The sequence below is a fragment of the Carassius gibelio genome, chromosome A22, assembly GCF_023724105.1.
Source record: "Carassius gibelio isolate Cgi1373 ecotype wild population from Czech Republic chromosome A22, carGib1.2-hapl.c, whole genome shotgun sequence".
NCBI classification, from domain to species: domain Eukaryota; kingdom Metazoa; phylum Chordata; class Actinopteri; order Cypriniformes; family Cyprinidae; genus Carassius; species Carassius gibelio.
In genome coordinates, this window is record NC_068392.1 from 16,530,293 (window position 1) to 16,543,465 (window position 13,173).

The window sequence follows — 13,173 nt, forward strand, 5'->3', positions numbered from 1 at the left end:
ACACGATAGTAGCCTCATACGTACTACCGGGCTTGGCCCTTTACCGGACAGGTGTAAGCGTGATGCCCGGTTCCCCCGCAGTAGAGGCACAGGCCCAGGGACCTCCGCCTCTCCTTCTCCTCTCGGGAAAGCCGAGCTTGCCTTACCTGCATGGGCTTGTGATCGTAAGAGGGGCTGGTCGCGTCCCCGCCGCTGGCCCGCACGTCAGTCTGGGTCCTGGGTGTGGAGCTGGGTAGGTTCCGTCACTCCACTCGCATCAGATGTGCATCAACCCGCAAAGCCAGTTCAATAAGCCCATTTAGAGAAGTCGGAAGGTCCAGTGCGTAGATCTCTCTCTGGACGCGGTCAGCCAGCCCATACAGGAACATGCCCCACTGCAACTCTTCCAGGAATGAGGCGCAGCATGGATCCTGGTTCTCCAACACCGCTGTTCCCCATAACGCCACCCTCCCAGTGAGTAGGGTTAATATGAAAGCCACCTTGGCTCATTTGTTGGTGAAGGTTCTGGGTTGGAGAGAAAAATGCATATCGCATCGGGTTAAGAAAGCTCTACAAAAGTTTGGCTCACCCGAGTAGGACTCGGGAATGGGGAGACGTGGTTCAGCCTGGGAGGGGGCTCTCGATGGTGTGGGAGGAACGGGCGGTGTGAGCGGCGCAGTTTGAACTCGTAGTAGCTGTAGTTGTTGGGTGAGCTCGGACACCTGCACCACCAAAGCCTGAACCACGTGACCAGTGTCATTAAGATTCCTCTCCTAGGAGTCAATCCTCAGTGCACTGGCACTAAGAAACTCTTCCAGGGCAGATGGTTGATTACTCGCTGCCTCCATTGTTGATCAGATTGTTCTGTGACAGGTATAATGGAGGACAGGAGGCAAATGCAAGTAAGAATGTTTATTGAAGGTTTGTAATGATGAGGAGATGTCGGAGGGTGACGCAGGAACCTCGATGGCAGCACAGACAGGGGAGTTGGTGTCTTGAGTGCTCTGGTAGAGGTTATGGTGGTGAAAGATCCAAGGTGAGGCTGTAATCCACTGTAGACAGAAACCGGGAACAAGGCACGAAGCAGTAGAGCTGGATGACGAACTGAAATGAATCACAGAGGACCTCAAACAACGATCTGACGAACAAGAGACGAAAGACAGGGCATTAAGTAGGCTGGTGGAATGAGCTGTAGCTGCCGCTGATCAGATGATCAGTGGTAACACCCACATGAAACAATCAACATGACGTAACATGAGACGAGCAGGAGACGGTGCATTCATGAACCGTGACAATTGCTCAAGATCCGTGCTAACATCTCCAAAATGTCAGTCTTGTCTTTTGTCGCAAAATAAGATGACACAAGGGTAACTTCCACAAACTGACATTTATTCAAAGGTGAGTCAATATAATAAATGTCAAAAGGTGATTTCAATAAATGGTATAACACTTAGCATTGTATATTGTATTGTGTTTTATTTATTTATTTATAGATCATTTTTCAGGCTGCACAGTAAATCCAAAGTGATGTATATCACAAATGTGACAGGAAAAGCATGGTCACTCCTAGACTTAAGACACAATCTTGGGATTGTTAATAATAATTTGTTTGAGGATATCAGCATTATATTTGCATTATATTGTTTAATAAGCTCCACCAAGTATTCTGAGGCCATTACATGCAATGCCTTAAAAACATATGTCAAGACCTTGTATTGGATCCTGTAATGCACTGGTAACCAGCCTAATGAGATAACAGTGGGGTGACATGAGTTTTAGCCGAGTAAGATGACTGTACTTTTCTTAACAGGAGCTGACTAAAGTAACTGGATGGCCTGAAAGCTGAAGATGCCAGAGAACAGTATGACAACAGGTAGTTAGTAATGTTACCCCACTTTCACACCGCAAGCGTGAGCCACGCGAGCAGCGAATATTTTTCAGGTCTATTTTTGTTGTGCTGCTCACGCTCAATTTAAGTGAAAGCACACTTTTGATGGAGTGCTTGTTTACATCAGAGTGCATGCGCTCTTTCAAGCAGCATACAGCGATGTTGTGCATTTTAAGCAGCTGATGGGAATACTATTCTTACAATGCATTCCAAATTCTGAATAATTTGTAATGTATATTTCCTCTTCAGGAACTCGAGCTGCGTCAAATGCGCTTGGGGGAAAGTGCCCAGCGTGAGCGACTCTGAATATTGTGTGTAATCAGTACAATGGAAGAGCGTGACGTCACAGGCGGGGTTACATAGGCGACCAGGAAGCTATAAAAGCACGTGCCGCGCAGCTGGCATCAGCTTCGCGTCTTTCAGCAAGCGATCTGTGTGTGAAAGTCACTTGTTTGTCTTGTGAGTCTTATTTACTGTTGTCTGTCCAGCTAGAACTCCTAGACATGCCAAAGAGCAAGGCGAAAGTTAAGCATTCTGATGGGATTCCAAATCGCGTTATAGGCTGCTTCGTTCCCGGAGGGTCCTCTTCGAGGAGGGGGCCTTCGCCAGCATTCCCCGCGGTGCTGGTCCCGCTTCTGCCAAGGCAGAACGGTGGCTGCACTCGTGGGGTTCGCAAGTGGATTTGGTGGAGGTAATTGAGATGGGCCAGTCCCTATCTTCTTCCACTTCCACCAGATCCGGCACCCAATCCCTAGAGTCAGAAGCACGCTCGGAGGTTCCTTCCACTCAGGGAGAGGGGTCGACACTCCACCTCTCTTCCTCTGAGGAGGTTGATGTGGAGTCGGTCGACAGGGATTCACCACCCCACTCGCCGCAATATGAGGAGCTCTTGGGGGTGGTTACTCGCGCGGTGGCCAAGTTGAGCATTGATTGGCCCGCCGAAAAAACAACCGAAACGCAGCGAAGCAAGCGTGATGAACGCGAGTCAGCCTGTGCGCGAGTCAGCTACCTCCCAGCCGGGGCCTTCCATTCTTTCCCGACCTGCATGGAGAGATCGCCAGGTCTTGGAAACATCCATTCTCGGCCCGCCTCTATATCCCCTCATCTGACTATTATGGAAATGTGGTGGGGATGGGAGAGCACGGTTATAAAGCGATGCCCCGGGTGGATCAGACGCTCGCGAGCTATTTGTCCCCTGGTGCGGCATCGTCTCTGAAGGCCCTGGCATTGCCCTCAAAGCCACTCAGAACAACATCGGCTTTGTGGGCAAAGGGTATGCGGCTGCAGGTCAGGCTGGTGCGTGTCTGCACACCATGGTGGTGTTACAGGCGTACCAAGCCGACCTGCTTAAAGAGCTAGACGATGGAGGGGAGATCAAGTCCCATGATATTTCAGAGCTAAGAAGGACCGCTGATCTCTCCACGCCACCAAGGAGACTGCCCGAGCGATTGGGCGGTCCATGGCAGCTATGGTGGCTGCAGAGAGGCACTTATGGTTGACCCTATTTGATATGAAAGAGTGGGACAGGGTCTGCCTCATGGATGCCCCGATTAAGCCTACTGGCCTGTTCGGTGACACAGTAAATTCTGTCGTCGACAGGTTTCAGGAGGCCTGCAAACAAGTGCCGGCATTCCATAAGTTCCTCCCTCGTCGCTTTCTTGGGGCATCTGGGCAACCCTGCCAGTGTTCCAGGGTGCAGCGGTCCCCAGTGTGCATCGGTCTCAGTATCTTCCACCCGTGCGCGTAGCGGGGCTGAGATGCTCGTCGCCTTTGAGGGAGCCTCTTACACCAGAAGTCAGTCTCGAGAGACTGTTTCCCTTAGTAGATTATTTAGCAGTGTGGAAACTACTGCCAAATGTATCTCGATGGGTCCTGCACACAGGAGAAAAAGGCTACTGTATTCAGTTCGGCTCCGTGCCACCAATATTCAACGGGGTCATTCAGACAATAGTCGGCCCCAGGCAGGGTCTGGTTATGGAACAGGAAGTGAAAACCCTATTAGAGAAGGAGGCCATCGAGGTGATCCCTCCTCCGGACAGGGAGTCCGGATTTTACAGCCGGGTATTTCATAGTTCCAAAGAAGGATCCGATTATAGACTTGAGGGTCTTAAATCGTTCAGTTATGAGATTGAAGTTCAGAATGCTCACAATCAAGCATGTTGTAGCTCAGGTCCGAGGACTGGTTTGTCACAATAGATCTCAAAGACGCATAATTCCACATATCCATCCTTCCACAACACAGGAAGTTTCTGAGGTTCGCTTTCGGGGGCGAAGCTTTCCAATATCGAGTACTTCTCTTCGGCCTTGCACTCTCACCCCACACGTTCACAAAAAGTGTAGACGTGGCTCTGGTCCCCCTGAGAGCAGGTTGCGGCTCAGCATCGAGATATACATATGGGGGAGCTGGGTTTGAGACTGAACGCCAAAAAAGAGTGTGCTTTCTCCGGTTCAGAGAAGTGTATGGGATTCGACCGCGATGCAGGCACGATTGTCTTCTGCTCGTATTGAGTCGATCCTCAACTTAGTCGAGAGAGTCAGAGAAGGCCAGTCACTTACTATCAAACAATTTCAGAGATTGTTGGGTCTGATGGCAGCTGCGTCCAACGTGATACCTCTTGGCCTGCTGTACATGAGACCCCTACAGTGGTGGCTCAAGACCAAGGGATTTTCCCCGAGGGGCAATCTACTTCGCACTATCAAGGTCATGCGGCGCTGCCTCCGTGCCTTAGACATGTGGAAGAAACCTTGGTTCTTGAATCAGGGCCCGGTGCTGGGAGCTCCTTCTCGCTGTGTAATACTAGCGACGGACGCATCCCACACCGGCTGGGGTGCAGTCATGAGGGGCCACCCTGCCCGTGGTCTGTGGACCGGTCGCCATCTAACATGGCATATCAATTGTCTATAAATTCTAGCAGTTAACCGTGAACTGAAGCACTTCCTCCCAGACCTAAGGGGTCACCATGTGTTGGTCCGCACCGACAACACATCGGTGGTCACATACATCAACCACCAGGGAAGTCTGCGTTCGCGCCCTTTGTACAAGCTGGCACACCAGATCCTGGTGTGGTCCCAAAGCAAACTCTTCTCAATAAGAGCAGTATATATTCCTGGGAAACAAAATATGGGAGCAGACATACTGTCGAGGCAGGGGCCGAGACCCGGGAAATGGAGACTTCACCCAGAGGTGGTGAAGCAGATATGGAGAGTATTTTGCAGGGCTCAGTAGACCTATTTGTAACTCAAGAGACATCACAATGTCCCCTTTGGTTCTCTCTAGTTCATCCAGCTCCTCTGGGACTGGACGCTATGGTACAGACCTGGCCGAGGCTTCGTCTGTACGCCTTTCCCCCTATTGCTCTGCTCCAGGGAGTTCTGGCGAGAGTACGCTGGGATGGGGTCCGTCTGTTATTAGTAGCCCCGTTCTGGCCGGGCCGAGTATGGTTCTCAGATCTAGTCTCGCTCCTCAACGGCTCTCCGTGGTAGATACTGATCAGGACAGACCTACTCTCGCAGGTGCAGGGTACGATAATTCACCCTCGCCCGGAGTTGTGGAAGCTGTGGGTGTTGCTCCTGGGGGGGCACAACTGTTAGCAGCTGGTCTCTCAACTGAGGTTGTTGAGACCCTCCTCCAATCCAGAGCTCCCTCAACAAGGAAACTGTATGCCCTGAGGTGGAAACTCTTCACCTCATGGTGCAGAGACTGCCAGTTAGACCCAGCAAACTGCCCAGTTGGTACAGTTCTGGAGTTTCTACAGGCTAGGCTCTCTGCAGGGTTGACCCACTCCACGCTGAAAGTTTACGTTATGGCCATTGCGGCCTACCACCCCCTTCTCAATGGCCAGTCTCTGGGAAGACACCCTCTAGTTACACGTTTCCTACGCGGTGCGCTAAGGCTGAGACCTCCAGTACGGTCCCGTATTCCCCCGTGGGACTTGGTTATGGTGTAAGAGGCAATGTGCAAACCCCCATTTGAACCTATTCAAGATATCTCAGACAGACATTTCACACTTAAAACCTCCTTTCTGTTGGCTATCACCTATCTGCGGAGAGTAGTAGGATTTCCAGGCCCTCTCTGTGGCTCCCACTTATCTTGAATTTGCACCTGGCATGACTAAAGTGTTCATATACCCTCGAGCGGGATATGTTCCCAAGGTTCCCTCTATTACACCACGACCTGTAGTGCTGCAGGCCTTCTGTCCTCCTCCCTTTTGGGAGCCCGACCAAGTGAAGCTAAATTGTATGTGTCCAGTTCGAGCGTTGGACGCATACGTCCACAGAGCTGCCCTACGGAGAAAAACTGACCAATTGCTTGTATGCTACGGTCCCCCCAAGAGGGGTTCTCCTTCTTCTATGCAGACTATTAGTCATTGGATAGTCGAGGCTATCAATGCCACCTATGAGTCCTCTGTTCGTCCCCCGCTGTTGGGAGCCAAGGCTCACTCTACTCGGGGTAAGGCGGCCTCCAAGGTCTTCCTAGCAGGTGTATCTATGCTGGACATCTGCAATGCTGCAGGGTGGTCCACGCCCTCTACGTTTGTTAAATTCTATGGCCTAGACCAGTGTTAATTTTGACACGAAATTTTAATTTAGTCAAGTTTTAGTCATCTGATTTGTTTTAATTTTAGTCTTATTTTAGTAGACTAAAATTGCTTGGTATTTTAGTCGACTAAAATTGCTTGGTATTTTAGTCAACTAAAATAAGACTAAAATCAATAACAGATTTACTAGACAATTTTTTACAGCTGGTATAGGAAACAAACTTAACCAAAATATATAAAACACAAATTCAACTTTATTTCAACACAACTGTGTCTTTATTTCGATTCAAAAGCTTTTATGCAGCAACAAACACTGTCATGATAATGTAAACAATAACTAGCTGCCAATTGACCATCAATAAAAGAAAAATAACGTTAGGTCCAGGACCTTAAAGCTTACAGCTGAGCTGAACAATAAGTGCATACATTTAAAGTAAATATTTAATGAGTTGGCAGCTAGGTGGATAAAAAAAGTAACAAGATTTTATAAGGTATTCATTTGTCTAGCAATATTGTATGTTTTAAATACTACAATATTGCTAGATTTGTATGTATAATGATAGGATGTGAACATTCATGTTTCACATGACTAATATAGAAATATTTGTGATATTGTCAACAAGTAGAACATTATAAAATATACTAAACATTAGTATTAAATCAAATGTATTTATCATGATATTACGTATTAGTATTGTGCTCTCATCTAACTTGAAGAAGGGGCTATTTTACAGTACTTTTCAGTTCGTAATATGTAATGCTACAACATCTACGCACTGCAGTCTTCCAATTTTGCTTAGCTCAATAAACAACATCGTTGTGAAATTACATTTGAGAAAATGTCCGGGTGGCTCGTCTGTAAATGTCTTTTCAAATTGGTTGTGTTCTTGCCATGAATGAGTTCTCCGCGTGCTTTACAGTTTGTTTTGTTTTGTTCGTCGTCAAACGTGAAGTGAGCTGTGGACATTTTGTCGCTTTTTTAGACATCACCTCTTCGAATGCCGTCTTCCCGGGAGCTCATTTAAAAACTGAAAACCTTCGCTTCACGTCTCAATAAGTCAGGCTGGGATTGGTTCTCTTCTCTCATGCAGTCTCGCCTGTTACGTTTTGCCGGTTCTTTTGTTCATTCCTCGCATCTCTCCCGTCTGCTGATTTGATTTTCGTCACAGTCTATTTTCGTCTCGTCCTTTATTCGTTGACGATAATGTCAATCAATTTAGTCATAGTTTTAGTCTCCATCAGTGCCTTCTATTTTAGTTTTCGTTTCGTTTTCATCCGCAAAAATATATTCGTGATGAAAAAAATGACGAAATTATTTAGTCAACGAAATTAACACTGGCCTAGACATGCCAGTCACTCCAGGCGCTTCTGTCCTCCTGTCCTAAGCTGTGCTCTTCGGATATACACTAGGCAGGGGTTTGGTAGTCTGGCGGCATTGGTACGCGTTCCCCAAAGCGCATTTGACGCAGCTCAAGTTCCTGAAGAGGAACGTCTCTAGGTTACATATGTAACCCTAGTTCCTCGAGGGAATGAGACGCTGCGTCTCGGAGCCATACCCCCGGCACCCCTGCCGGCGCTTGCTGGTACTCGAAGCTGATGCCAGCTGCACGGCACATGCTTTTATAGCTTCCTGGTCACTTACGTCACCCCGACTGTGACGTCACGCTCTTCCATTGGACTGATTACACACAATATTCAGAGTCGCTCACGCTGGGCGCGTTCCCCAAAGCGCATTTGATGCAGCGTCTCGTTCCCTCGAGGAACTAGGGTTACATACGTAACCTAGAGATGTTATTCACGGTATTTAGAAGTGCCCACGATAACAATATTGTGCATATTAATCACCGCAATATATTGCATTACCGAATACCCACAAGTCTACACAAGTCTAATTACGACATGGTTGATGTCAGATTTGTTAGAGATAATAGAGATAATAGAGACACAAAGGCCATATTCCTGCTCAGCTCAAGTTAGGGTGGAAAAAAGGATGTTGGGATGGAAGGATGTTTGTGAGTGGGGTGTGTTGCAAGATGTAGGGAGGCAGGGAGGGAGGTTGGGAGGGAGAGAATGAAAAGAAGATTTGAAAATAGAATTGAACGTTGAAGGGAGACGGGCTGGTCTGCGTGAGCAAAGACTAGAGAATACCAAAGACGTGTCACTCCTTTAGTTTTGAATGGCGTGAGGGACAGTGAATGGGCATCTGGAATTGAAGTAGCTATAGAGAATTATTAACTGTGAAGTGAGAACTGAAGATGAACACCAAGCCAAGCCAGATAACGAACGAAAGATTGACTCGAGTCAAGAACCGTTTCTGTCGGACGCGTCTGATTTGAGAACAGAGGAGCTGATGATACTGCTCATATGTGATTCAGCGCGAAGCAGACTGACACACAGAGCGTCTGAACCGAACTGATTCTTTTGGTGATTGATTCTATACTGATTCTGTGCTAATGTTATGAGCGCGGGTAAACCGAAGGCTTGAATCAAGAGCAATCATCCTGGTCAATCAACCGGATCTTGACTCGAGAACGATCAAGTCAATCTTTCGTTCATTATCTGGCTCAGCTCGGTGTTCATCCCGAGTTCTCTCTTCACATCAGTTCAGTCAGTGTACTGTTTGAGTACATGAATTACTCCAGGATATTGGTTTGTTTTAACTCAGAGGGAGTGTCAGCCACATTAAAAAAGTTAACAGCTTAAGTCATTTGAGGATTAATGCTTATTGGACATGCGAACCGTTTCAAATGATTCAGTTCGATTCGGTGAACTGGTTCAAGAAGATCCGGTTACATCGAATGATTCGTTCGCGAACCGGATATCACTACACTGCTGTAAACGCGCTCACAACAGACTGGAAGAGAAGACAATGATGAATAAAGTCGTAGTTTTTGCTATTTTTGGACCAAAATGTATTTTCAATGCTTCAAAAATGTCACATGGACTACTTTGAAGATGTTTTTATTACCTTTCTGGACATAGACAGTATAACGTACACACACTTTCAGTGGAGGGACAGAAAGCTCTCAGATAAATCTAAAATATATTAAACTGTGTTCCGAAGATGAACAGAGGTCTTACTTACAGGTTTGGAACGACATGAGGGTGAGGTTTTAATGACATAATTTTCCTTTTTGGGTGAATTATCCCTTTAAGGAAGTGGGATGTACTGCATGTTAGCTTGCTTACTGTGCCCAACAGCAGTGTTTTGAAGTCCATATGTCTTACTAACAAGAAACTATGCTTCTAACTACAGGCTGAAGGCTTTAGTTTCAACCATGTAACTTTGTGATGCTGTTTACTAATTCTGTAGTTAATTTGAACTCTGGTTTCAAGAAAAGCTGAATTGTGAAACTAGTAACATCAAAACTGCAACTATACGTAGTTGCCTGACATTGCTTTTGGGAAACATACCCTAGAAAAATACTTAGACAGCGACTGATGATTTTTAAACATTCCAAAGGACACAAGTACAGACAATATATAAGATCATTAAGATTTTTATACAAATATCCTCTGTGAAACAGCATCTGTGTTTACTTACATGCTACTGTATGTGTCCAATGTAGTTTTTCCCTCAGTGTAGCACTACTCATTCTTTGGTGGCAGGCAACTTGAATAAAATACTTTAATTTGAAAAGTTATTAAATTATTTAAATTAACCATTCTACATCCATAAAAAACCATCTTGCTTTAGTTTAGCAAATTCCAGAGCTAGAATATAACACATCCCATGCATTCAATTCTTCAAAAGTACTATGCATATTTTCCCAAGTATCTCTGGTTTTTAACCACCATTTTGCCTGAACCCCCTGGGGGCTACAGCTTGCAGTTAGAGTGTCCTTTTTACATATTCCAGATTCTATAACGAATTATTGAAAATATTTAATATCTCACATGCATAATTAGGTATTATTTGTATTTCATAAGACATTTAAGGTATTGCGTTAGGGACGTAGACAAAGAATCAAACACAAGGTAAAATGGGCTCTTTATTAATAATAAATTAAACATAGCATTAAACATAAGACCATAAAAAAAAAAAAAAAAAAAAAAAACAAGCACAGAAGAGGAAACACTGTGTGGGAAGCAAACAAAGCAGGAAATTAAATACATTTATTAATTTATAAAGCACATTAGCTCACAGAGCTGAAGCTGTATGATATTTAGGATGTTCAAAGACGTCAGCATGACAATGGTGTTTCTAACTTTTTTTTTTAAATAACGGGGTTATTTTAACCACAGTCAGGAAGTAAAGGTACGTTTTTTGCTGACCACACATGTAGTGTTTTCCTTTTTTAATTGGTACCTTTTTTTATTAAAAAGTATTAATCTTTAAATTCATACATGTGAAAGTTACATTTGTCTACACTGTGTTTTTTTTCTGTTATTCTGTCTCCTACTGAAATGTTTGTTTTGGTTTGACAGTTTTATGGAAATGAATAAGCTGCATAGAATAGGAACTGTGAATCTCTGTAGTAAAATAGGTTCAAGTGAACATTTGCTCTTAGTAAAAGTTTAAACCACCAGCTGAGTGCAAGTGTGTACAGTTGTGTTGTCTGTCAGTGTCTAAACCAGTGGAAAATGTCATGTGTCTGAAATATGTTGTATGTAAACCACAAACAAGAGCTGTGCAAAATATAGACATTTCAATATGTACAAAAAACATACAAAACATTTAGTATGCAAGGCAAAAAATCTCTCTAGTACATTTATTGAGGTTTGTTTCCTTGATTTCCAGCTGCATGACAAATAATGAAATATAAAAATGTAGAACTAGCAGAAAATTATTTGATTTCATGACAATGTTACATACATTAGGAATGAAGAAGTGAATTGTATCTTCAGGACTGCCAGCTGATTTATGATCCAGTATAATGTTGCATTAAGTTTCGTGAAAGTTGCAACGGCATTTTTAAGAAACCTCATTTGGCCTGTGGTTTATAACTCTAACTACTAGTGTAAACATCAGCGCATTTATAATAATAAAAAAACATGATGATTATCACTATTATATATGAGCAAGATCTCCACTCAAACCAACCAGAAAAAAAGAAAAAAAAACCTTATATTAATGTCTACTACTCTGCATATTTAGATATGCTGAACTTAAAAAATGTATATGAAAATAACTATAGTTTGTAAAAACAATCATATAAAAGGCACAGTTTGTATTTATAATGAATTCTACATCATACATTGGCGGTAGACAATCTTGCTCTGCTCTGGACAAGATCTGATGTTACCGGCACACATGGAAAAATCAATTTCAGCACACTGAAAGAAGATGATATTATAATATGTAAGACAAAATGTACATTCATCCTGTCATTAATGCCAATAAATTCTAACCGTAGATGAAGAGAATTTATTTTACACATATTAAGGTTTTAAAATCATATAACCTTTTTTAATCACAATCGAGTATTTCAGCAAGTCGTGTAACAGCACAACTTATTACACGTTTCAGTTTATTCAGATAATAAATGGATTCACTGCAAGAATCAGGACATGTATTGGAGGAAAAATAAACAAGATAATATTTCTTAAATATGCATCTTACCTGTAGATTATTTGAGTAATTTTTACATTTTCCAGTTGCATCAGTTTTGCTCTTCACCAAACCTGAAACAACACATGAACCATCACTGAATTCACACAGCATGTGTAATATGGTTATGTTTGTGTAGATCTAGAGTCTTGTCTTGTATTTAGTTCAGTGAGACCTGAACATTGACCTGAACAGTAAAAGCAGTACAAACCTATTAATGCAATGATCAGAAGCACATTCAGCAGAACAGATGTGATGATGGTCAGGTTTCTCCATGGTGTCTCCTGTTCTGGAGCAGCATTTTGGTCTGTACAATACGTTTGGTTTTATCAGTCTTTATTCAATTTGCGTCTTTAACAGAACAGATACACTTCAAAAATATTAGTTATTCATAAATGTGTATAATATATATTTTTTTGAAAATCCATCTGAAATGAGAAAGTAACTCACCGCTGATGTAGATCTTGGTGCCGTTGCTGAATTTTTGTGGTTCACTAGTTTTCACACAATAATAAACTCCTAATTCATCAGCGGTGATATTTCTGATGAACAGACGACTGTTAGTTTTCACTGAGTATTTGTCTTCAAAGATGCTGTTTTCATATTTAGCTTCTTCAGTTCTGCTACTGAAAGTGCGTAAGATCAACTCTGGAGGATCTGGTGATTTCTGTCTGAACCAGTAAATCTCTTTTATATCAAATTCACAGTTTATAAATCACATCAGCTCCTAAGGTTACTGCTGTGTTTGTTAGACTCTCTGTGACTTGAGACCACATGAAAAGACCTATTATGAGAAATAATTTATTTTATAGTTTAAATAATTTATTAAGACATTAAATAAAAAGAAACCCCATTTACTGATTCAATATGTGATAAACTCACAGATCTGAAGCTGGATGATCTTCATCGTGTGATCCAGATGAATATCTTCTATACTGTGATCATTCAGACATCTCTCACTGTGAGCAGAAACACAGTGAAACCTCAAGCACTCAGAGAAGAGGAAGTCAGAGCTGGGCTTCTCTGAGAGCACTTCAGCCATCTTCAGGCCTGTGACCTGAACTAAATGCAGTTTAGAAAAATGTCTAAAATACAAAAAATTAAATTTGAGATACATACATTTTATATATAACTTAAAGGTGCCATCTGTAATGTTTGGCAAAAAAAAATCAAGTCATACTCCACATTCCATAACAGATGGGGGCAGTATGCCTCAA

The 13,173-nt window shown here is 43.4% G+C and overlaps 1 protein-coding gene across 7 annotated transcripts in view; it reads right to left on the reverse strand.

The window, feature by feature from the left end:
* Positions 1-13,173, reverse strand: part of LOC127943344 (uncharacterized) — a 119,795-nt gene that overhangs the window by 29,303 nt on the left and 77,319 nt on the right. For 3 of the 7 annotated variants that reach the window (XM_052539716.1, XM_052539719.1, XM_052539717.1), the window contains exons 3-5: positions 12,168-12,263; positions 11,969-12,030; positions 10,968-11,682 (exon numbers count right to left, since the gene is read on the reverse strand). The exons of 1 other annotated variant lie outside the window; for it this stretch is intronic. In XM_052539716.1, the coding sequence (XP_052395676.1) occupies positions 11,593-11,682; positions 11,969-12,030; positions 12,168-12,263 (248 nt within the window). In that variant the 3' untranslated portion in view covers positions 10,968-11,592. Of the gene's footprint in view, positions 1-10,967; positions 11,683-11,968; positions 12,031-12,167; positions 12,264-13,173 lie in introns of those variants that run through there. 3 more of the 7 variants (XM_052539718.1, XM_052539713.1, XM_052539712.1) reach the window with 3 other exon arrangements.